This window comes from Plutella xylostella, chromosome 17 (genome assembly GCF_932276165.1).
Source record: "Plutella xylostella chromosome 17, ilPluXylo3.1, whole genome shotgun sequence".
Classification (NCBI taxonomy): Eukaryota; Metazoa; Arthropoda; class Insecta; order Lepidoptera; family Plutellidae; genus Plutella; species Plutella xylostella.
This window is the reverse complement of record NC_063997.1, coordinates 10,612,228-10,638,550: the sequence shown is the minus strand read 5'-3', so window position 1 is coordinate 10,638,550 and position 26,323 is coordinate 10,612,228. Positions and strand designations below refer to the sequence as shown.

At 35.9% G+C, this 26,323-nt stretch overlaps 1 protein-coding gene across 4 annotated transcripts in view; it reads right to left on the bottom strand.

Annotated features, from left to right (window-relative positions):
* Positions 1 to 26,323, bottom strand: part of LOC105393518 — a 96,038-nt gene that overhangs the window by 59,905 nt on the left and 9,810 nt on the right. For 3 of the 4 annotated variants that reach the window (XM_038108858.2, XM_038108860.2, XM_038108859.2), the window contains exons 2-3: positions 19,945 to 20,179; positions 18,633 to 18,776 (exon numbers count right to left, since the gene is read on the bottom strand). In XM_038108858.2, coding sequence (XP_037964786.2) covers positions 18,633 to 18,776; positions 19,945 to 20,114 — 314 coding nt within the window. In that variant the 5' untranslated portion in view covers positions 20,115 to 20,179. Of the gene's footprint in view, positions 1 to 10,540; positions 10,771 to 18,632; positions 18,777 to 19,944; positions 20,180 to 26,323 lie in introns of those variants that run through there. The other variant, XM_038108861.2, reaches the window with a different exon arrangement.

Sequence of the window (26,323 nt, the reverse complement as noted above, 5' to 3'; positions counted from 1 at the left end):
AACAAGCTTAAAAGGTTGCAAAGTTTAGGGGTTAGTACTTCGTACTCAGTAAGTTGTAGGATAAGTATTATAGTCATCACATCACCTATTCAAATTCAAAATGATTTATTTGCGATAAATACGAACATGCAATACATTAACCGTGATTGGTGCCTCCTTTTAAGCAGAGCCTGTGACAGGAAGCTCCGCTCTTCCTTAGCTTAGGCTGCGTTTCCATTGACGCGGAGCTGTGCGGAGATGAGCGGAGAATAGCGGTGAAAAGTGGTGAGTGTTTCCACTGAAGCAGAGCGGAGAGGAGCGGAGCGGGGCGGTGCGGTTCGTCCCTTCGCTCTCCCGTTCGTCCACTACGCACTCCCTGATAGGAAACGTTCGAATTGCGACCTAGCTACAACAGCGCTAGCGCTCAAATTACTTTGCGCGGCCTTTGCTACCTTAGTTTTGAGAGTGAGAGAGAGTTTCGTTCTGTTCTGCAAATAAAAAATGTTAATTCTATGTATGTATTTCCTGCTTTATTTTACATCACATTAACAATAATGACCCAAGTACTAATTACTAATATAAATATACCTAGCTACCCTCCGCAACGCACCGCCCTGTCCTCCGCTCCACACCGCCCCGCTGTCCTCCGCTCCGCATCACCTCGCTTATTTTATATGAATATCCGTTCAGCTCTGCCCCGCTCCGCTCGTGCTGTTTCCACTGAAGCAGAGCGGAGATTTCGAGCATAGTGATTGGACAATTCATGCACCGCTAAGCACCGCTCCGCCCAGCTCCGCGTCAATGGAAACGCAGCCTCAGTTAGTGCAAATAAGCAATTAAACAATTTACTATTATACACAAAAGTAATATCATCTTATTTATCTGACACAATAGGACACAATAATTTCTTGTATTGCATAGAGCAGTTTTTACTTTTAATACTTGACACAGAACCATTTAAAAACTATGAATAGTCGACTTTCTCCGACACAGAGGAACAGCAAGTCACGGACATTTTGTGCATGCGCTAAGTAAAATGTCGTGTCATACGGATAACGTGAATATATGTCTGTTGTATGTATGAATGTATGTACATGGTATGTACTAATTAGTGAGAAAGTGACAAACCCTTGTCACCGACGTTACACATATTTTAACCGACAGACACCTATTACGAAACTGACGAATTTCATACAATTCCTGTAACATGTATAATGTATATTGTATTATTTACAAGCGGTAATTGGGAGCCTAATATACCTGTCAGTGGGTAATGTAGTATTTCAGTTACATGGAGGAAATATTAAATCAGTGTACCTTTACGTAAAAGAAAATATTTTGAAGGCTACATATCTTCGACCTACCTAGAATTTAATTAAATTAAAGACAAGACACCTCTGGTTTCGAAAAAACCCGTACAAGGACAATCAATCTAAATATGGTACTATATGCGTGGGTGTTAATGCTATACTAATGTCAATCACAGGCCAGAAATCAAGTTTAAAATGGAGCCAACAAAAACGATTACATAAGTGAGTACAAACATAAATCGAGAAGCCATTACGGGATGTATCGAGTACTCGATGCCGCTGGTATGCGACTGCGACGGCAAAAAACTAAAATATCGAATCGAATCGAATACACATCATTGCTTCCCGTTCCCGTTACACAACCGTTCTTGTGGTGGAACCGAGGCAGTGCGGCGTCTGCGGACGTGAGCACATGCTGATGCATGATTTGCTGCAGATTGTAATTATAGTGATGACCCAGAGTTCCTATGCGGGCCGGAGAAGACTATAAAATTGGGTAGGTATTTTTTATCTTGGAAAATACAATGTTATGTTGCGAAAAATGAATGCAGCTAAGGACTAGTAAAGATTCGAATCATTTAGATTTTTCCAAGATTGACCTTTGCCGCAATGTTCCGGGTGTCATTGGAATTTAGGTTGAAATGAAAGAGGAATGATCTCCACTGCAGCCTGCATTAATAAATTGAAAACTTCCCCTATTCCAAGAACATTGGCTACTACTGAGTTAACTTACTGTCTCAGTTACACCACACCGGTACAATGTGTGAGAGTGGTATGACGAATTGGTTCGCTAAATCGAACTACCTATTTCGGTTTCTCAAACCTGATGCGACTAGTGTCGAATTGATTATAAACGCCTATGCTACGGTGTCTTTATTTCCTTGTATTACTTAGACACGTGATGGCGATAACCCTGACGAAAGAATTCTGAAAAAAAAAACAACTTGTTCATGAATTTCAGGCTGAAAAAGTAATGCGTTATACAGAATATGCATAGTAAGCTGATAGAGGATAACTCAGGGGATCACTCTATACAACGTTGGTATTACGACTTTTTGGATTCGTGAAAAAAACTAGGTAGGTACTTACCATAGTTAAAAGTAAAAATTCATAGAGCCAACAATGTTTTTATAGTTTTGATGTAGATTGTAGAAGCAAATAAACGCAAATTTCATGATGAGTAGACGACTATCTATAATCAGAAATGAAAGTGTCGAACCAATTATGTTCAGATTTTAATAATGCACTATAGCACGAATTATATCGCTTTCTTATCGGTTAAAATTAGTGATCTATGGGCTATGTTGAGTTGCTGAGTTGATAATTAAAGTCCTACGCGATTTTGATTTCAAAATTATAGGTGCTCTGTAATTGTTTCTTAATTTGAGGTTTCGTTTTGTAATATGATTTTAAGTATTAACAGTTTTTTTGTATGGTATCGTTCCAAAATTCCTAGGTATATTTTTACCTGCTGCATTTATGGCGAGTTCGCGGGAGTTACTTTGCATAAATATTCCAATCTATCTAAAAGTACGCATTTAGGTTCTTTAACATTGTACATTAATAGAGTCTAACAGTGCTACTAGACAATCTAGAATGTGCTGTGTAGGAAAAATACTTTAAAAACCACCCTACCTAAATGTACTCATTAGCTATATGTATATGTATATGTTATATACGGCTTATTTATAATGTAGTGTGTTTTTGTGTAGGTGCATTTGAAAAGTTCAGACACTCTAACATTACGTGATACCATGACGGGTTGCCAGCACAAAGAGGCATATTTTACCATGGCAATTATTTCTTTCATCCAGGCAGATGCTGCCCTTTGCGGGCTTCGTTTTAGCATATAAATTGGCCGCCATATTGGGTCGCCATTTTCTATTATATTCAAATTAGGAATGCGCGGCCTGCGCATGCGTTCCAACTGCAGCGGTATGACTATGTAATACTTTGTCGGAATTTATGGTAGTGCTATTTGTCTTTGACTCTTTGTTTGATAACATCATAGTTAAATATCTTAAGTATCTAGGAGGACAGCTGGTGGATGGATGTTTCATGACAATCAGATTCTTGCAAAAAAACCTTTTAAGAGCATTTGTCATTTTTATATTGGTTGTAAACTGATGAGGTTATGAAATTCTTACATCTAGGAATTTAAAATTTAAAGAGTAAAAATTATAATAATTTGCAACAAAGAAAATAAAAAAGTTCAACCTGCATGTCTCGTATGCGTGAAAGGGCCTAATAGGCAGGTGTCCTGTGGCCCCAGTAGTGGTCTCATGTCTTGGTGTTTTTCTATTTAGCACAGGAAAGGCCGAGCTCCGTGTAGAGTTATTAAGTTTTAGAACTTCCCGGATGACGTCAATTATTTATATGGCCTTTTAATTGTTTTGGTATTTTCTGTGACGCCAGACTAGGAATGACGTTTGAATAACCTATTACTTAATATAGGGTTTACTTAACATGAAGAAGTAATAGTAGTAGTAACATAACGTAACGTAGAAGACTAGACATAAAATATTTATGTTACAAGTAAGGTGTTTGTTTTTATTTATGACTTCCTTTTTATAATTCCTTCTGTCTCATTTCATAATATTCTGATATTAATTTCTGGATCTGTGGACGTTTATAATGTATTTACAATACCTTAAGGTACAATGTTATTATTAACACCTATGTAACCTATATTCAGCAAATAAATGCCTTTGACTTTGACTTTACACATTCAGTAAATGAACCTTTTTTATATATGCATCCATCTGCATCTTCATGTACTTTCATTATAAATTGAAAAGATAAAGTGGAAGGTATTAAAAATTGCATTTCCGTTTATAAAAGAAACACATTAAAACCAAATTAACCAAGTTTCTATAATGTGGCAATTTTTTTTCGCCTATTATCAAAATTTCAAAAACAAACTTGTGTGTAGTGACAAGCGGAGTCACCCCTTTTTTTCCTGCCCTTTTAAGCAATCTTCATAGATATGAAATAAGTATATTCACATTTACTTACATTTATGTTTAAGTATCGTGTCTAGCCGATCTCATGTCTGTGGCACGTAGCCCCCGGCACGCGTCGCGCTGCGGTTTGTCGATCGTCTCCGCTCACGTGTGACGGATGGACACAGACAGAACATACTCTCAACCATAACTACTTCTGCCCCCCTGGTATATCCTCTCAGCAATATAGTTAATTTTTTAATAGATTTTAGGACCTTAGGTTTAATAGACGACCGAATGGCGTAGTGGTTAGTGACCCTGACTACTGAGCCGATGGTCCCGGGTTCGATTCCCGGCTGGTGCAGATATTTGTTTAAACACAGATATTTGTTCTCGGGTCTTGGATGTGCCCGTACAATGGCAATAGGCCCGCCTCCTATTACATTGGGACTAACATAACACTCTGGCGAAAAGTGGGTGCAGCAATGCACCTCTGCCTACCCTGTGTGTGTGTGTGTAGATTTTAGGATTATTTAAAAAAAACTGTAGTCTGCCTTTTTGCAAATACAAAACGTTGTATAAAATGAAACTACTCTTACGAGCAATGAAAAAGTTTCAGTCACATAGCGCTAATATTGAAGTCATGAAAGTAGAAAAATGATTGAAGTATAATATTTAACAGCGCATCGGGATATTACAAAAGTTTGTAAAATTGGGGCAATGGTTGCATTATTTTAAAAAATTGTCTAATGAAGAGATATAAACTTTTAAGAATGCACATAACTGTTCTTTAGTTTGTTTACGCTAACCCAAATACCACATTTTACAATGTATTAAGTTATTTAGTTTGATGATGGTTCATAAAACGGTGTTTACGAAAGGCCCATGCCTATTCTCCGGCAAACCTTTACGCAGTTTTTTACAAATAACACACATAAAAGAACTAAGGTAGAATTTTGACCTGAATTAGCTATGTGGTGCTGAGATTATGACTTCAAAGATCTTAGTGACAATAGCTTCGGGTATTTTGTAAGATTATATAACCTATTGTAATAGCAACTTTTACTTTAATGTGGACGCGAATAGAAAACCACATGACTATACTATAAATTTAAATACTTTGGATGTTGTGATGGACACATGACAAGCCAAGGGCGGTAGATAATATTAGGTATATTATATGCAATAATATTATGATAAGCTATTGCTATTGTATGTAATAGACTCGCTAGGAAGAAGACCTTGTTATATCCTATAATAATCTATGGGATTCTGTAGTATATAATACCGTAAGGTTAACTTTGGCATGCCATTCGGAAATTAGATATCCAATCAGACAATTCCATATCATTGCTCTAACACTTCGCCTTCACTTGAACTCAAATTCATTCCTGCACTTAGCACGTGTGAGTCTATCCCTCTACTTATCTCGGCTCAGCCAATTACGATGCTCAGCCTGGAAGGTTACTCTATCTATACTGACGAAAAACGAACGAGACCTGTCGTGAAGCACATTTTATACAACAATACAGAGTCGTGGCTCGCGCAGCAGTGCTCCGAAACTTAGATTTTCGAAATATGAAGTGACCCCCTAAGCGTAGCCTAGACAGTGATTTCCACACATCATTGAGAGTTAGCATAGTTGAATCAATTGGATGGCTCAAGATTATACAGGCACATCTGCGATGGGTGATAGTTATAACGAAACCATGATACGACAATATTTTTGAGGTCGTAGTTAGATCCATAGCAATCATTTATGCTTATTTTGCACAGAAGGAACCTCCTCGAGTGATACATCATCTGTTGCTTGCATACCTCCGGCCCGACGATTACTGACTGGCCAATACTTTTAACCATGGGGACAAACTTAGTAACTAGCTTGCTCTTGTGTTTGTCACCGACACCATAAGATAAAGATTGCTTATAACGGATTTAATATTAAAAAAATATAACCACTCGTTTGTATGATGTACAACAAAAGAAAGCAGAATAAAAATAGCCTACAACTGTAATAATAATAATAGTAAAAACCAACATTACAAGTCAGAAGCACATTTGCTGTGCACGCGCAGCGCGCATGGTCGTCAGCTAACTCGGGATGAGATATTTTAATAGATCCCCATTATTCCGCATTAGTACTGTTAAGTACGGTTAGCGTAATTATCCCGCGCTATAAGGACGGTCAGCAAGAAAAGTCTATGGAGATGGTTGTGATAATGGGGTAGTCAAGACAGTATTGGCCTGTATATAATTACTGAATGTATTATTTTTGTGGTTCTCTTTTTTAGAAAGGCCAGGGTAGGTACTTCAGGATTGAAAATATATTTTTTTATACAGTTGAAAAAGTTTACTTTAAAAAAAATATAATTTAAAATTTGAACTTAATAACACTGAAGTTTTAGTTGTTAATAATCTGATGAACTGTTAAATTAATGTACTTCAATAGTGCAGACAGCGTCAATAAGCTAGCGTTTTTCGTTTAGGAGTAATTTGGTGCTGTCACTGGAACATTTACATTGCTCACGAGAGTACATTGGTTTAAAATAGGTTGGGTTGAAAAACACTTATTTACATCAGCCTTATACTATATTCAATTCTTTTTCGACAGTTTTACAGAAACATAAGTATAAATAATCAAGTATTGACGTGTAAAAACTAATTTTAAACAACAAACGCAGAAAGACCCGTTGTAAATTGTTTTTACTCATTATCCGCACTCACGTTTCAATTTAAAAACGTCTCACTTAACCGTTTTACTCCAAAAACCTTTAACTTGCCGCGGATTACTTCGGATCTTCACGCTACAAGAGCAACCAGAACCTCTTGGTCTCCAACTTTTTGGCCTCTTGCCCCTCGGGATACCGCAGTCAATACACAAGCAAGGGGAGAGGCAGGTCTTGCTTAACTGGTAGCGTAGTACGTGGGGTAGTCATATACCGTTAAGACGTCGATTAGATAGAGTCCTTAAATGGAATAATTATAGCACGATCGAGGTTCGTTGGTGCCAGTTCTAGGCTACTGTTAGTTCTATGATTTTGTGGATGTAAGAAGGACTACATTTTACTCTTAAATATACATAACAATTATATCTAGTCCAGAGTTAGACTTTAAGATTATTTTCAGAATGTGCTTTCTGGGTCTGTAATAATTAGAATGACTGGATGAGATCACATAAAAAAATCAGTTTGTTGGCATTGGTTGTCAATCACTATGAAACAAAAAATAAGAATAGTATAAATTCATACAAGATTCAACGAGTTAGCCCAGTCAAATTCGTCACCATTGATAATATAATTCATACGACTGTGATTTAATATTAACTTATAACTGAGCTTCGATTTGACTTTATAAGGTGTTCTGGTAGAAAACACATAATATTATTTTGCTAGAATAAGTTTTTTGTAACTTTGTCTGTTTGTTTGTGAACGAATGAAGAATATCGTTTTAAATATTATTAGATACTAATTCAAAGATCTTATATCTTGATAATCTTACTATCCTAGTCCATACTAAATATGATATACATATTAAGAACATTGATTATAAATTATAATACGCTGCATCCAATTTATAGTAATTTTTACTGCATCGTATTCATAATTAAAAAAGCAATCCGCAATCAATTATATGGCATGTTACTACGTAGGTACCTATCTGAAAATTGCATTCGACATGTAAATTCACTTTTCATACAAGAAGATGCCACATACATTCCTGTTGCATATGCATTATGCATATTACCATTAACTGATGGCAACGAACTTGATAATGTATGCATAAAATGCATACTCAGAATGATCGGCGACTCTGAAGGAACAAGCAGACTCGTAGTAGGGACATACACATTTGTACACTCACGAGCAATCAAAAAGTTATAGAGACAATATTAAAAATTACTCCTAAGCGGAAAAAGCTAGCTTAATGATACCGTATGCAATTTTAAAGTACATTCAACAGTGCATCAGAATATCACCTACCAACTAAAACTATTTTCTTTATCATATCTAAATTTGGTCATTCGGTGTTGCCATTTTTATGTGGAACTATTTCATCGCGATTGCATGTTTTTGTATTACTGAATACATACCTACATTTTACTCTGTCTGTATGCTGAAACTTTCATCTAGTAAACAGTTAAATTTTAATTGGTCCTCTTGCAGAAATGAAACTGTTTTTTATGTATATACGAGTATATTTTTTAAAATTTCTTTCTGCCGAGGAAAGATCTCCCATTTAATTACCACTCACTCTGACTCCACGCAGCCACTCCCCATTCTGGCTAATATAGAATTCTTAAATACATAAACAATAGCTACATAATTGAAATTCAATCATTAGATTACATATTCTTCTAAAATATTTGATTAAAATAAAGAAAAATAAGTTGCTATTAAAACCAGAATGCATAACAACATTTTAAACCTACAAATTTACATTAAAAATCTACCGGAAAATAATAAAGGATAGTAATAACTGGGTCATGATATCCGGATATATTTACTTGAACATAAATTGTTATTTGCATAAATTAATTACTATTTTAGAAATCATTTTGGCGGTTATGTAACTAGTAGTTCGTCGATACATCACGTCTTCTGAATTTATTGTAAGGTTCCGTATGTATGTTGTTTAGTTACATAACTGCACCAAAATGTAAATGAAAACTTATTTTTGTTGCAAACTTCCGACATACTATCCCTAATATTTTTGTTACATTATAAACAACCTACTTACATTTGACATAGCAAAAGATTTAACAAACTACAGCAGCTATAACTAAAATATTCAATAAAAACGTTATGCTTGTTAATCATTAGTTTTTTTACTATTTTATCACCCAAAAAGTTTCGCTACAGTAATTTAATATCAACTTCCACGAAGGCGGTATTGTTCGTTATAAAAACTTAAAAAATTATAATTATTACGCAATTTTTTGTTGCAAGGTTTTGCGTGTTCAGCGCGCGTTTGGATAAAACTGGAGAAATCAGTTTAGGTGTTTGGTAATTGGTTTCCAGTTAGTTATCGGTTACCAAATATATAACGGGATAATCACTGAAATACGATTAATTTTAATACAATCAATGAATTGATTGCATTGTTGTGCAAGGGACATAATATAGAGTTAATATTTGTATACTTAGAAATGTTTTACTTTCGGTGGGCCTAGTACCTACCTAAACTGATATTCAATGTTATGAGATTAAACTCCTTCGAGTATTTTTAAGTATCAATACTTTGAATTAGCATCATCTTGCTGAACATTTAATGCTATCATAAAACAAAATTTCTTCACTACTCAATTTCGTCTGACTTTCTTATTGATTTCTCAAAAGAAACTGGTTTTTGAGAAAATATAAAAAAATATGTAGTAGCACTTCCGTATTTATCTAATAGTAAATCGATTTATCTACAAGCTTTTATAATTAATCTTGTAATTAAAACAATTTTATAAACAAAAGACACACAGATGATGGATGAAAACGTGTTAATACTACTAAACTTTGAAATAGTGAGACACAATTGGAAACAAAATTATGTCTCAGTCTTAACCCTTAGGAAAGTAGGAATGATATGTGTATAGGTATTCTTAGTTTGTAAAATAAGGTACAGTTACAGAACTTATTGCAATCTAAGGCACAATGAAATGGTTTTGAACATAAAGAGATGTCATACAATTACACATACAGATACCCAAATACACCGACACATGTATCAAACTTATAACATTCGGCGTCTCGACTTTTTGCGTAGGGGATTAAAATAGGAAAAACTAGCAAGTCTGAACAGTGAAATTGTCATGACAATCATGTTATAATAATAGTAATGTATAAATTTACCCGTCTATACATATATTTATCAAGCAACAGCGAGAAATAAAACAGAAGTACTAAGATAAATTATCACCCATCTTCTTCCCCTATAACTAATAGTAAAAGCAAGTATAATCTAATATGACTCGCGATAATAAATGACTAGTTAGTAACAAAATAAGTGAAAGAAGCGACATAGCGTGCTCGAACTCATTGTTTCAATCGACTGTTTTATCTAGAAATTGTGAAAGAATCTAAGTTGTGTTGTGTCACTTCTGTTGCAGCATTGCTCTTTGACTTTCATTGGAAAATTGTTTGATAATTGGCTTCAGTTTAATTAATAAGTAAGCTTGTTTTGCAGAACATTTTATAAAATATAATATTTATCTTGTTTTTAAACGATTTCACCTTTTCAATCTATTTTAATAAATTGATAGCACAGACTAAACTACAGCAGCCGTATCTAAAATAAAAAACAAACATGCGACAATCTTACCTTATAGTCAATAAGAATACCGGCTAATCACTCCAAGCCTTCCTAGGTAAATATAACACTAAAAACTGTTCAAAATCATCACTGAAACCACACTAGAAATAAATAACACTTAGCACATTTTTTTGAAAGTTCAGACTCCTCGTTGAATTCTTTTGTATGGGAGTAATGTTTGTATGGTCGCGCCGAGTCATGCGTGTTGCGTGCGCGCAGCCCGGTGGGTCGAGTCGCACTGGCGGCGGCGGCGGCGGCGGCGGCGGCGGAGTCGCACTGAACTTGAGAGTTTCAAGTTTAAATCCCGATTCTGGTTATCGTTATCTATCTGATAATGTGAGTAGTTTTGGTTGCTGAAATGTTTTAAGTTTCTTTGCAATCTGAGTTTTTACGTGTGATTAACGTGTTTAAATTTAATTCTTAGAAAGTTCATTTTGCTTATTACTGATACAAGGGTGATTCTTCGGGGACCGTATTTTCGGCGGCGTTGAAGATATCTCTGTAACTAATTAAGATAATGACACGTAATTTTTTTTCAATACAGTCTAGCTCTATCTCTATTTGTAACCAATCTATTTTTTTCAGAAAATGCTGTTTCAGTACTGAAAAAAAATATTTGAAGTGTGTTATTCTGATTCATATAGGGCGTCCGTTTGCCAGCTTCAGGAACAAAATGTTCTGTATCACATTTCCCTTTTAATTTATTAACATAAATTAAAATTTTATCAAAGGGAAATGAGATTTCCTTTTATAAAAAAAATATTTAGTACTTATAAATACGTAAGTTTTTATATGAATCAATAATTAAGGAGTGTCCGGCATGTGGTACTGATTCATATGTCGTAACATGTTGATGACCATACTTGGTCATGTAGTGGCAATGGGAGTCTGGCTATCCGATCGCTAGAAGCCAGCTCTCCAACGCACCAGCCAGTAGATGGAGGTGCTCCTAGTATGCCTACATCCAGGTGAAAAGAAGGTCAATGTCTGATTCATATGGTATTGGTTCAGGTAACCTTATGATTAATATTTCTCCTGTAAAAATTCTGTTTTCTGAGTATGATTCTTCAATGTGAGTTTCATGTAATGCTCTTGGGTTACAGATTTATGAAAAAAAAATATACAACACTATAGTGTGAATGTATTATGAACTACTTAAGGTTTTATGCAAAATCCTGATTCATATGTATATGATTCATACGGTAAAAAACCTCATCCTATACAGGATATTCCAAAAGTTTACGTCATGCCTTGGAGGGCTGATAGTACAGCTTAGGAGTGACCAGAATATCGCTATATGACTTAAGTAAAATGTCGATAGTTTTTGAGATATTGACACTTTTATAAATTTTATGAAAATAGTCGCCCCAGATCAGTTTTTTGCATGTCACTGGTACAAAATTAAATATTTTAAGTTTTAATTTTATTTTGCGTGACCTTCTATAGTTCTTCTATGGATGACAGTTCAAGAAAATTACGAGAAATGCTGTATGTTTAAAACAAAGATGGTTTTCCATGATGTTCTTTCCTCTGTTTCTGATTCATATGGCAACAAAAAATTCTCGACATCAGAACCAAGAGGGCCGATGTCCACTTTTTGCGAAAATCACTTTTTAAGAGATCTTATATCAGTTTTTTGTTCTCTTTCTTTTAGTCTAACTCACGTATCTCTATCTCTTTTTGTTCAAAAGTTCAATTTCTTAAAAGTGGTCGCATATCCACAGTACACTGGAACCATACAGACTGTTTATAATTTCAGTCGTCATGGCTGTACAAATATGAAAATAATGTTATTTTTTACGGTCGGTTGTAAACAACAGTCCAGAAGTACTTGCAAATAGTTGATCTCATATCAATAACGTACCCTTTTGTCCAACTAAATATCACTTCTATGCGGTCACATTTTCAGATCAGACCTTATGGTTCGAAACATATTCAGTTAAGTTCATAAAACCCCGAATTAAAAAGAGACAGCACTAGTTTTTTCACAGAGTATGAGCGAGACAAACATAATGCCATCAAAAACATAACTTGGAAAAAAGCCTCGCAACCGTAAAAAAATTGTGGTTTCACGTACTTAATACGAAGTAAGTTTATTTTATCAGTTTCTACTAAAGTGTTCTCCTATTTTAAGTTATAAGCAAAAATCTTGTATGTCTTAAATAATTAGATTGACTTGAAAACACTATATACCTCACAACTAATATGAGTTTATTAAATTACATTGCTTAGTGCGATTGCCAAGTCAATCTGGTAGATAGGTGGAAAATCTCTCCACCTACCTGCCTGATTGACTTACTTTAAGTAATAAGCCCACCGATTTTACTTATCCTTGTTCGTGAGATATATAGAATTCATATTATTATCTTATCTATTTATTTAAGACATACAAGATTTTTATATTTAAATGGTCCCTACAGTACGATACTTTCAAAGAAGCCGTACGATTCTGAGGTCTTGGGATACCTACTCATGCAGATAGGAAGGAGACAGGATAAATAATAAAGTTGCAATTTCCTTCCTTCAAAATAGGCGGCAAAGGAAGCAGAAGTGTTCAGAATTTTTATCTTTAAGGTTCGTCTGTCTGGCTGGTGAAGTAACTACGAATTCTACAAGCAAGTCAATTTTCTTCTTTAGGGATTCACTCCTAGCCCGGGCCTTCAGCTCCTCAGCCTTCCGGGTGCCTATTCAGTCAGGTGGCATGCGGCCGCTTAATTCTTAGGACGACGGCTTAGCTCCCGATGAATGTTGTCCGGTTCGGTGGATAGACTCAGGGAGCCGTTTCGTCGGCTGGTGCCAACAGTAGGAGCTCGCAAGGATAGGGTCTGCCTTTGTGCGGCCGGTCATAGGTGAGCTGAGGTAGTGAAGATGTTTGTGCGGCCTATTCTAGGCGGGATCTTACATGATACGCGGCAGACGGATTACAAACTCCTCTACCGACTTGATCTTGTGGTCGCGGGTGATGACCTCAATTCTAACGTACCATTCGGCCCCAACGATAGTCCTCAGAGTCAGGGTCTGCTGTACCTGGAGCCTCTTGCAGTTGGTCGTCGAGCATAGTGAGTACGCCGGAGCGGCGTTATTAATACGGAAACGCATATATGTTTTAAAGATTCCCAGGTTCGTGCGCAGAAGGAGTCGGGACGCCAACATGGGACAGAGCATAGCCCATTCGGCCTTCGCCTGGTAGACTGTGTTGACCGCTTGCACGCTCATGGTGAGCGTGCGCTCAATCGTCACCCTCAGGTATACTTGACTGAGTTGATTGACTGAGGATCTTAAGACGACGATATTACTTCGGGGTTGCAGCTTCTTAGCCGGCGTCCAGGTGTGGCTGGAAAACATCGCAGTGCCCACGTTGACCACCATGCCCCACTTTTCCAGCCATTCCGGCAGGTGATTCAGTTTTTGATACGGCCAGGTTTGCTTTCTGAGATGAGACGAACTACATACTTTTAGCCAATAAAACCACGTCGTCTCCACACTTGCTCACCAGTGTTAGGATATCGTCTATTTAGGCCACGTAGAGTCAGGCAGCTGCTCTGAGGAACTCTAGATCTTGCGCAGGGTGGAGTCGGCGTCCTAGACTAAAACGTAGAAACACCGTTCGTCCAGGAATGAAGCCGCTGTCTGCACAATTGCCAGCGACGTGGTCGTCTGAGACAACTTGTACAGCAGTCCCGCATGCCACACACGATCGAACGAATGTGTTCGGCCCTTGTAGCGTTTAAAGCCATAAGATGCAGGAAGCGCTCAAGCTGCAGCGTTGTGGACTAAGGTAAATGTCCCAGTAGTTGACACAATAGTGACAATAATAAAAACGTTGTTAGGGAAAAACTTTTATTACGAAATCAAGCGGTAACTAAGTAACAAATTTTGGTAAATCAGTCTTCTATCTAAATTATTTCCTTACAATCAAGTATCTAATTAAACGTTTTTTATTATTTTCCGAGAAAATTCAAACAGTCTCAAAATGTACCAATACTTGAAAGGATTTTTTTCACTTCGCCCAGTAATTGACAAAGTAGTTTTACATTCTGTGTTCCAGTAATTGATATGAAGTCATCAATAAAAAATAATACAAAGTTTTAAAAATCTGTCATAGCAAAAGTAAAGTAATTTTCAAACATAAAAACATTAAACATTTTTTTGCCTGAGCAACATATTTTACTCATTAACGTTACTTGATAGGGGGTATCAATTACTGGGTTTTTGATTTTTTCTTGTCCTAGTAGATGATACTCGTCACAAACAAGTAAATATAATAAAAATTGGTAAAAGAAGCATGAACCAGCGAAGTAAATTTACATTCAAAGATAATAAAAACAATACTTACCCGTAAAACGCCATAAATGAACTGCGATATCATACCGGCGAACACTCCGATCTTAGTTATTCAATTTACCAAACACAAGTAAACGCGTTGATGCAAACGGCTACGCGCGAAAAAAAATTTAACGTCAAATTGAATCGATGCAGAATACTTACACTTTGGTAGTCAATTTGAGAGACTTCAAAGTTCAAATATTTACAAAAGTGCGTTTAAAAACTTAATTAGGTTTCTTATTATTCAACCATAAAGTTGAAACTATCAATTACTGGGACGCTATCAACTACAGGGACATTTACCTTACTGTGGAAACCAAACTGCTCCGCACGATAGCGTGATAGAACGATAGCTTCGCGGGTATCGGTAGTCCTTTCTGGTTATCGGTAGGATGATGACTTTCCTCAGTTTCCAGTCTAGTCCGGGGAAATGTTCTAGGCCTTTACTAATGAATTTACAACATCTTGTCGATAAAAGCGTATTTTTTCTAAAGATTTTCTAGTGCAATACGGTCATAAATATAACTAATTGATGCTGGTAATGATGCTACCTATCGCCCGTTTACTTTTGGACCACGACTTACAGGGCCACCATTTGTTTTTGTCGTTTTATTCGTTATACATACCTGTTTTACAATTTCTATTTTTTAAATAAAACCTTCAAACATTTATTATTTCAGAACCAAAGAGTCGTATATAACACATATTTGGGTCTTTTGTTTAATTTTATTGAATATAATAAATAATTTCAGAGCCAAAGAGTCGTATATTACACAAAATTTGGCCATTTGTTTCATTTTCTTGAGTACAATTTTATTTCAATTCGAACCAAATAGTTATAAACTAAGGTACACCGTAGTTATTTTTTATTTTTTAGAGCCATTGAATCTTATGTAGACATATGCAAGCCAAAAATCAACTTTAATACTATTTTCCCCGAACCATACAGTCTGTTGTTATAATAGGTATAGGGATTTTTTTAAAGTGATATTCTTTTTTCTTGAACTAAAAGGTCCGATGTTAATAACGGCTTTGATTTTTGGTCTAGTGTTTTAAAAATCTATACAGCCGTAAGGTCTTTTATTGACGTGAGCCTTTAAGTTACTATTTACAGTCGAAAAATGGGGCTGATATCCATACTCAAAGACACAAAACTTGATTTTATCGCTAATATAGCATAGGAATTGTTTTCAAATGAAACGCTTATGTATTGTCATTAACTAGCCGAGCGAAATAATGTATTTGGACTCCAAAACAAACATCTGTGTTTGTTTTATACTGAGTTAAAAGTTTATTTTAGCTCTACTGAAAAGTTGCAAAAATGGACATCGGCCCTCTTGGTTCTGATGTCGAGAATTGTAACGTCAATAACTCAAAAACTACTTGATAAAAAAGGGTGCCCTTTCCAATTATATGTTATTTGCTATATCTATTTTCATATAAACATACGATATAGAGCTAAATATCAAATTTAAAAATGGCCATATAAATCAGACGAAGAATGGAATTTCGAAGAATCACCCTACAACATGTGTGTACCTAAAATGATTTGTGGAAGATTAGGTATGATGTTAAGGTAGGTACTTTATAAGGGAATTTGCATTAGAAGTAGTCTATGGAATTAACAAAGGTGGACTAGAGACAATCGATTAAAAAATAACACAAAAAATAATACTTACTTTTTCTATGTATCTTGCGATTAACCTACAATAAGTATACCTACTTATTTATCTTTTCCAGGGTAAAAAACTTTTTCTCGGGTAAAAAATAGCAATATTTTTTGGTATTTGTAAAATATTTTGGATTTTGTTGTCATTGTAATTGAGTTTGTTTTACAAAATAAGAAAAGTTTATAAATTACATACTATTACGCTAAGTGTAAGTGCATAATTTTTATATGTATATTATACTTTAAAGCAGGGGTGCATTTGTCTTTTTTCTGTGGTAAACTACATAATTATTATTATCACGTTGTTGTTGAGGAACCAAATAAATGTATCTTTATCTTAACGACTGCTTACGGCTGCATCCCCAGTAGGCAAACTCTTTGCCACTGGCTGAGATAGCGGCATCTCCGTTTAAAATGATTATTTAACTCTACATTTAGCAAGTTTTAAGCTATACGCAATTGGCGGCGTTGCGAGCAACTAGTTATAAGTAAGTTTGGCTATTCTTTATTATTTTATAATTGAAATTCAGGACCACATATTAAAAGAAAGTTACAATAACACATTAGAGCAAATTACATGGTCGTTATAATAATCATGCACTTCTAAAACAATGCAATTGGGAACGCAAACAAATAGCATCAGCAACTCTTGTGTTACCAGAATAGGCCCCTATCGGTACTCTTCATTGATAGCGCGGCGGCGGCGGCGGCGGCGGCGGCGGCGGCGGTGACAGCTACACGGGGCTATTCAGAGCACCGCGGCCTACTGGGGGCTTTGCATCGGCTATTTATTGTAGCTGCTGAATTTATACACTTCCAGGATAGGTAACTGTTTTGTTTATCTACTCTAGGTAGTATTATAAGGGCCTGGTACACAATGCCTGGATAAAGGCTACCTCTGGGATAAAAGATATGGTATGTCACTGTCTGAAACATAATTACAGAGAGTGACAGCATTTCTTTTACCCCACAGGCACTTGTAGTAATTATCCAGACATTGTGAAACATGATCTAAAGAGGAAAGATATGATTAATCTTTGGCTAAGAAACCAATTAAAATTATATGTTTATTGTAAGCGTAAACTGAAAGATCCCTTCTATCCCAGAATTCCTACGGGTAACCCTTTAAAGACGTTTTGTAAGTTTATTTATTTTAATGTAAGTACTCCTAAAAAATGGCGATACGGGTCGCGACTCGCGACCTATCACGTGAGTACAAATGTACAGCGAAAAGCGGGTGAATTGCGAATCACCTCTGACTACCCCTTCGGGGATTACAGTCGTTAGTATACATATAGGTATTATATTATGTATAAAGGCAATTATCACAAAACATGCTAGTCTAATGTACCAGAGTAGGTACTTACAGTAGAATTGACAAGTAATTCTACGTCGTCTACAATATTCTACGTCGAAAAATAAACGATTTCATTTCATTTCAATTGGTGAATGCTGAGTTTTAGATTTTATTTGGAGCATATGAAGTTAATGAAATTTTTCATAATCAAATCGATCATTTATATACAGATCATAAATGCTTAATTTAATAAAATGTACGCGATAAAGATGGAAGTATGCCTTCATTTTTATCTAAGTATATACTATTATTACCTACTATAATATGTATAATAATATTTATTACTTCCAACTGTACATTAACTGCACAATAATTGAATGACCGATTCACCTAAAATTTTATATACCGATAGTCTAAAATTCGTCTTAAATAATACAGTATGACCTATGATTATTCGACTTCAAAACGACAATCGTTTAATACAACATCGAAAACTGCATTTTCTTTTTACTGAAATGAAAACCTAGTACGCCATCTGGTGACTATAAACGAAACTTATTTCTGAGCTAACAAACTACGTTGCCGTTGCTCGTTTAGTAGGAGGCAAAAAGTAAAAGTCTCCTCAACTGCGCAGTTCAACTAAACATCGCTAGATGGCGTTGTAAAATAATTTGTTAAAATCTATACCATGATACTGTATACTCTGTATAGCATAACCGTGCATCCACACTACATTTTGCAGGTTTTTCGCTCGCTATTACTCAGCAGGTAGTTTTAAATTTTAATTGTGTTCTCATTATATTATTTACCTGACACAATGATCGGCGCACTGTCGCAGGCGGCAGTAGCTGCAGCTGCACTGGCTGTAGCTGGAGCCCTCGGAGCCGTCCGACACCAGGCTCACGGAGTCCTTGCCGCCCGCGCTCGTCGGCACCGTGCGTGACCCGCGCCATCTAGTGGGAGGAGGAGGAAACTTAGTTAACAACGGAGAATAGGAGCGTTTGTCCACCACACAGCGTCACGTCACGAGAACGAGATGATGGCGCTGAAGTACATTTTACTTAGCCGCGTCTCCACCGCACATCCGTCACGACGCCATCAAGTCATACTAAAGTCAGCCTGAAATAATCTCGTTCTCGTGACGTGACGGTGACGGCGGTGTCCGGTGGACAAACGGACTAAGGATAAGAAAGGGAATTTATACCCGAAAAAAAAACAAGTTATGACAAGCCTCATGACTGCCACTTTTGGAGATTATGGTGTGACTGCGACTCATCATCATCAGCCTGCTGTGTCCACTACTGTCCACCAACTGCTGGGCTTAGGCCTCGTTCTTTGTGCGCCACCACACTCCGGGGTTGATCTCATCAGGCCAGGGCTCGTGTTTCATACTAAATAACCTATCAGAGATGTGTATGTGTATACTAAAGAAATGAAAGGGAGGAAAATATACATTTAAATACTCTGTTACTGCGTTTATGTTATGTGGATCCTTAAACACGACTTCATTACCATAAAAGATAAAAGTCTCTAGTTTTGAATGGAATCCGGAGACTAGCAGTATTAAATATCCACAATTTATTACTTAGTAAGTGCTAAATCCTCAGGTAGGTTCCAGTAGGTATTTACTTTTAATAAACTGACTTTGAGGTGTTAGAGAGTACAGAATGACCTTAAATTGCACAAGTACGTAGGTTTTTATTTGTTTTTACAGACTTATTTCGTGAAGCGGAAAGTTGGGCCTTCACCGTCATCAACGGAAAATGGTAAAAACGATAGTTTGATTCGTCTGAATAAAATCATTATTTGACGAGTGTAATATTTTGGAGCCTTCAGAGTGACATAGACTATTTACTATTTACCTACGAACTCGTGGGAAAAGGTTGTAACAGTTAGTTAAAAATCAAGATATTCAGATGTTTTTCTAAATGGCAGTCATTATAATATATTTAAATAAGTAAAGATTATAATAGATTATATCCAGTAGGAGGCACAAATAAAATATGTAACTTATTAGTGCCGGGCCTGTACGTAATTTTTGCTGACAACATTAACGTTACAAATAAACGTCAACTTTACATTACAGGCATATTATTAGAGGTACAAATATCCAATCCTCACCTCCCACTCTTCGTATCTACATGCTCAAGTACGACATTCCACGTCCTATGGATCAGGTATAGCAGAAACAGCACCCGCGAAGACTCCGCATGATTGGGCGTTTCCCGCTCTTTCTTTCGCTTTCCGGTCGACCACTTCCGGCTGGCGGCGCTACTGAGCCCGCTGCCCATGCTGCTTCCGGTTTTTGAAATTGGAACTATTGTCGCGGCATTTCGAATGTCGAACGGGGTGGATTCTGAAAAGAAATGATAGGATAAGTGAATTTAAGGATGATTTTAATCGTGTTTTCAATGGAAAATGCTAAGTGCTGGAAGGATTGGTGGGATTTGGTTGTTAGCCAGTTTTTTCGGTACCGACGACGGGCTCCTATTACATCTTGTGCAATGCAAGTCAAATTTCGTCTGTTTTTTAACGGGATGTTTCGCAATAACCGTAATAATCGTGGATACCTGAAAGTTTCACAATACCGAATGCATATGTATTGCACCTATAACAACATTCACTTTGATAATATTTAATTATGTTTTTCTATGTCTTTGATAAAAAAAATATATAAATAAAGATAGATTTGAAGAATCCTTTAAAGTCCAACAAGAACTTACTTACTTTGGATAAGCAAAAATGTGAGTACTTTGTAATCTGCAATGTAACGAAATTAAGGCTACTCAGCAGATACAAACGTTTGAAGTAGGTAAAAGTACATAAGTAGGTGTACCCTTAGTGTAGCTACAACCTTACTGTGAGCAATCGTAAGTGGACCCTTTCTAACAGGTTTACTTTCCTAGAGCGCGCCGAAGCCTTTGGTCCAAGTAAAAGAAAATCATATGTTTGCCTTAGTTTTCCACCGATCAAAGGTTGGTTGGAAGAAATTGCATTTTATTTATTTATTTATTTATTATAGGAAAACTTGCAGCTAATTTGTTTTACATAAGAATTTTGAAATAATGATAGATAGCCAATTACAAGTTTTCACTTATATGTTTCAGACAAGTAAAAATATAATTGCTCCAGTTAAACAGTGGTCAACAATTAATTAGGAATGATTAAGTACTTATTTCAATAACAGAAGAGCTGATTTTGGCAATAAGCCCACCTTTGTATACTTATTTAACTTGTAACTATGTAACTTTTTGTAACTGTGCACACAATAAAGTGCATAAATAAAAGATGAAACACTTAGAAGCATTACAACTATTACAAGATAGGCTTGATATAGTCTAGATGTGTCAATAACTTAATACCTATATACCTATACTTATTGCTCAGTAAGCCACATAACATTGCTCAGTAATATTCGATTAAAAATGGAAAAGCTTATAACATAAGCCATCAGCTAAGCTAAGCCTAGGTTTTAAACGCTACTAACTTTCATATCCGAGAAAATTGTTTCATTAGCTTAGGAAGTTCATTTATTAAAACATAGTTCCATGACTAACTATTGCAATTTCTATTTTATTTTAGCTTTCCTGTCGGAGCTAACTGCATACGTTGGTAGCATTTCATAAATGTTTTAAACTTATCAAAGTTTTATACAAGAATAGAATAGAATATCATTTATTCAACGTAAATTTTTTGAATTATTGTTTTATCGTCAATATTATTAGTCTAACACATTGATGTATAATGTACTACACCGCTAGTAATATAAGTTCAATGGTCTACCACCATTTCACAAAGGTTAAGTCATTGAGGAGCAGAAATGTCGAAAGAAACTCCTCAAGCATCTTTCCCTTTGAATTCAAAGAGTAACTGAATGAAATAAGAAACAAAAAAATTGATAAAAGAGCTAAATCAATGGTTCTCAAAGTTTATTAAATCTTCCGGAAAGTGTCCAGCCATTTTCCATTAAAGCTTAAACAGTGCCGATGGTCAAATAGAATACCGAGAAAACCTTCATCAAGAGAGGCGGAAAAAAATCGCTCTTATCCTAACCACATAAAGTAGAGGCGGATACTGGGAAAGATCAAGGTTTTGTCAGTTCTGTACTAAAGACACTGATTGATCGATGGTGCAACTGTGAAAAGAAATGGGGTGGACGTTGCAGAGATACTCGCACTGAAAAAAAAGAGTCTTGTCTTGATGTCTTATTGAGTTTTTCAGCAATTTACCTATCAAGTAAGATTATATCTAAATCTATTTTTTTTTTGTGTTGCTATTATCTTACCTTTAAGAATGTAGGTTTTAATTTTATTCGTAATTGGTTGTACAAACAGCGGCTTCCCTGGCTTTTTTAATTTGTAAGCTATTAGTGAAAACGTTTTAATTGGCTTTTTGTTTTTTACTTTTTACTATATATAATAAATGTGTTGGCTATAAGTTTTCTTAAATAAATAAATAAATAATCATGAAAATTGGAAAGATAAAGTTATTGTTATCAAATCATAAAGGTTTCATTAAAAAAATATTTCTCAAATTAAAAACATTACCCTTCTCCTTCGGCAGTCGGGTAAAAAGCCACAATGATTCGTTTACAATACATGATAACCCATAAATATAAATACTTTTAGATTGAAAGAATAAAATAAAATAATAAGTGAAAAAGTTCAGTAAACACTACCACCGACATTATGGCGACTACGGACGTCTCAGCCTGACATTAAATAGGGCTCATCCATATTGAAACGTCCTGAATTTCGTAGATACGTGCACTCCATTTATCCCGCAGCGACTGCCGCCGGAGTTAGCCGAAGTTGTGCAACCAATGAAATGCAGGGGCTACCTACACGAATATTACAGTGCCACAAACTTATCCGTTCCGGTGAGAGCTCTAAATGTCTAATATTTCTTCATTCTATAAGATTTTATGTTTTCCCGTAGTGGTAATTTGCCCTTGCGGTTTTTATAAACCCATCTAATCTATATCAATATACATATAATACATAAGTAAGTAATGAGATATGGATCAACTTAGTTCACTCTCTCCGGAACAGATAAGTTTGTCGCGCTGTACACACATAGCTCCCGTGTTAATACAGGGTGTTGCTCGCCATACTAAAGAGTTACACGACCGACAAAATTTGTAAGGAGATCAAAATTAGAACGTAAATACACTCACGTGCAAAGAAACAGTTTTACAACATTCAGTAGAAAATTTGAACAAAATGTTAAATTTATGTTTATAGTTAGGAATATTCTGATACCGTTAAATGTACTTAAATATTGCAGAAGGCATCATTAAGTTAGTTTTTTCCGTTTAGGAGTAATTTGATGATTTTCTGAATGGAGCTAATTCATTGCCCGTGAGTGTATATATATTTTTTAAAAGCATCAGTTGTTTAGATTGACGAGTATTTAATATTTTTATTTATTTCTTACACTATTTATAAGTAGTGCATGTACTTAAAATCAGGCGCAGTGCACTTGTAATGCAATGGTAACAGTAAAAAAAAAAAAAAACACGCACTCACGCCTTGTACTAATGTACTCCCTTGCGGGGTAGGCAGAGGTGCATTGCTGCACCCACTTTTCGCCAGAGTATGGTAACAGTAGTGTGCATCTTTTGGATACGCACTTTAACGGAGGGACACCCTGTAGTTATAGTGGTACCATAGACTGTACTTGTAGCGATAAGACCGCCATTTGTACATATGTGTTAGATTAAGTTTTGTATTGTTGTCCATATTTTTGTGTGCAAATAAAGAATGTCTTATCTTATCTTACTTGTTATTCTATGGTGGTACTGCTCAATAATCTCATTTTCTGAGAGAACAGGAAAGTCAGAGATAAAATTCCAACCTGAATATTACATACCAATAAGAATCAGGCGCTCTCGCTGAATGTTTATTTCTGTAGATTAAGTATACTCTAAGGGTGGGTTGCACCATTTAACTTTAACTATGACAAACGTCAAATCTCTTGGCGAGACAGATCAATTTTCAAGAGATTTGACGTCTGTAATAGTTAAAGTTAAATGGTGCAACCCACCATAAGTGGTAATTAAGTGCAGTTAAAGTGCCTCTGACCAGGTTAAGCCCCGCTAGCCTTTGACAAGTATAGATTAACTTTATGTGTATGTACACATGTAGGTACAGTGTTAACATATTTTATCAGTATCATTTCTTAAGGAAGGCTAATTCTGGAAGGACACCCTAAATTCATCCATCCATATAATACTTAACTTTTACGTTTATAATATTCGTAAAAAGTATAGAATTACGTAGTTATAAAACACGGTAAGTGCTGAAATCTGGGGGGTCACTCTCTGAATCGCCGAACGAATGAACGAGATTTCACTCGCAATTGGCACGCTTAATACAAAGAGATGGAGTACTATATACCTAGTTAGTTAGCGCTGCACTTTTGTTTTTCAGAAGCTTCAGAGCCCTGCGCTAACCACGGGTCTATCTCGTTGTACTAGTCGTGCCCATTGCGTGACAATTCTCGTTCGTTCGTTCGGAAGGGCTAGTACGGGACGCATTTAAGACGTGACAAAAGTTTTGCATCGCTCTCACTCACTTCGCCCTGCCTCAAGAGCAAGCGCGACGGAGAACTTTTGTCACGTCTTATTAGCGCCCCGTGCTACATGGCCAGAGTGACCCTCCTGGGGACGTGACGAACCCGAGATGCCCCGGCTTACACCCGACTGTTGCAAATTGAAATAGATGGACCACGTCGAGGCGGGTTACAGATTATACAGCGTGTTGCAGCGAGAATGCGGCTAAATTAAATTGTAAGTGGCGGCGACGCGAAACAGATTTTAACTGGGATCCAGTAAAATCTTTGAGGTAAGTAGTGTTTTTAGTTAGGGATTTGTGTTTTAACTTTTAAGTTAAAATAGGTATCGGGTACTTAACTCTGACTATTTATTTAGATGAACGAATAATATTCACACGGTAATAGGTTCATTGATACAAAACGGTTAAAACTACACGAGATACTTTGTTTCACTTTCGGCTATATATTTAGGCCGTATACCTACGTTTCTGACAAGTTTAGGTGCGGCAACTGCAATACACAGACACATCCGCAAACAAACTGTCATAGGCCATTATATATCTCAAATGTGGCAATAAAATTCATGCAAATAAAATGAACCAACTGCATTGAGAGACAAAATGAATTTGACCGCGGGAAATGGCCAGTTTTCATTATTGCCGTTAACTGACTTTTAAAATGGCAGAAAAGCCGGAAGAGCCGCAATGTTTTTTATGAAACGTAGGGCGCAATGTATCTGCATGTGTAAATAATCATAGTAAGTATGAAAATTATCGTTTTTCGCTGTACAGTATTCAGGGTTTTGCCAAAGTACAGTAATTAGGTACTTATAGTAAAGTGAAAGGTAGTGAAAATTAACTGAACAACATTATTGTTTTACGGTTTTCGGAAATTCTAGACACAACATAAGGTAGGCCATGGACAGAGTGTAGCGCTACTCTTTGTGAGAGGACTAGGATGTGATGACGATTTAATAATAATAATATTTGTTGTTAGGCAAGTATAGAATATGCAGCCTACAATAATAAAGGTAGACAAATAAATAAAAAAAAGAATAATAAAAACAATAGTATCGTGAGATACGAATGAATACTCTTTTGTTCTTTTAACGGAGAAAGTAGGAAAATCTTAGCTTTAGGTTTTTTAAAATAAAGAGAGGTACTGTCACGATCCGAAGTGATATCGATAATGCAGATATCATAGTGTTTTTTTGCAAAATGTAACGTATAAGAAGGTGATTAAATAATAAAAATAACTAGGTATAGTTATATAAATTATTATAGGTGTTATTATGAAATTTACGTTCTAAAAATAAAATATTAATATCATGTTTTTTTATAGAACTTTTAGGAAATACCTGCTGTTTTTTTTAAGAAGTTTATTTCATTTTCAAAGATGAGAATGTAACATGCTTAACTCAAAAGATGGAGTTTTAAGAGTATCGCAGCCTACCGGTTTAACTGATTTCCGACAAAGCATTTTCCTTTACACAGATATTCACACAAGCGAGAATAAAATATGAAACTACACAAATACTCTCTGAAATAGAATAGCAGCCGTTACCGAAAATTAAAGGGTTGCCAAAAACACTGCAAACAAATCAAAACTCGCAATTAACAAATAAATATTTACCAAATCACTAACGAGCACTCCAATTAAAAACCTCTCTATAATATGTGTAAATATTTCAACCCAAATACTTGGTAAACACAAACAGATCACCGACTAAATGACTAAACAATATTAGCGTCAGACTGAGGCGAGCGGGCGAAGACTTGCCGGTACGTAATCCCGGATTGACTCAGATACAGCCGGCCGGCGGCCTAGTGGCGTGGTATACTATCAAGTGAACAGATTGTTTTTCATGCTTTTTTCTTTCATACTATTTTTTTTGCACACCTTTTTACTAGTTTCTTAGGTTACTAGTACTCTTAGGTTGTCTGGT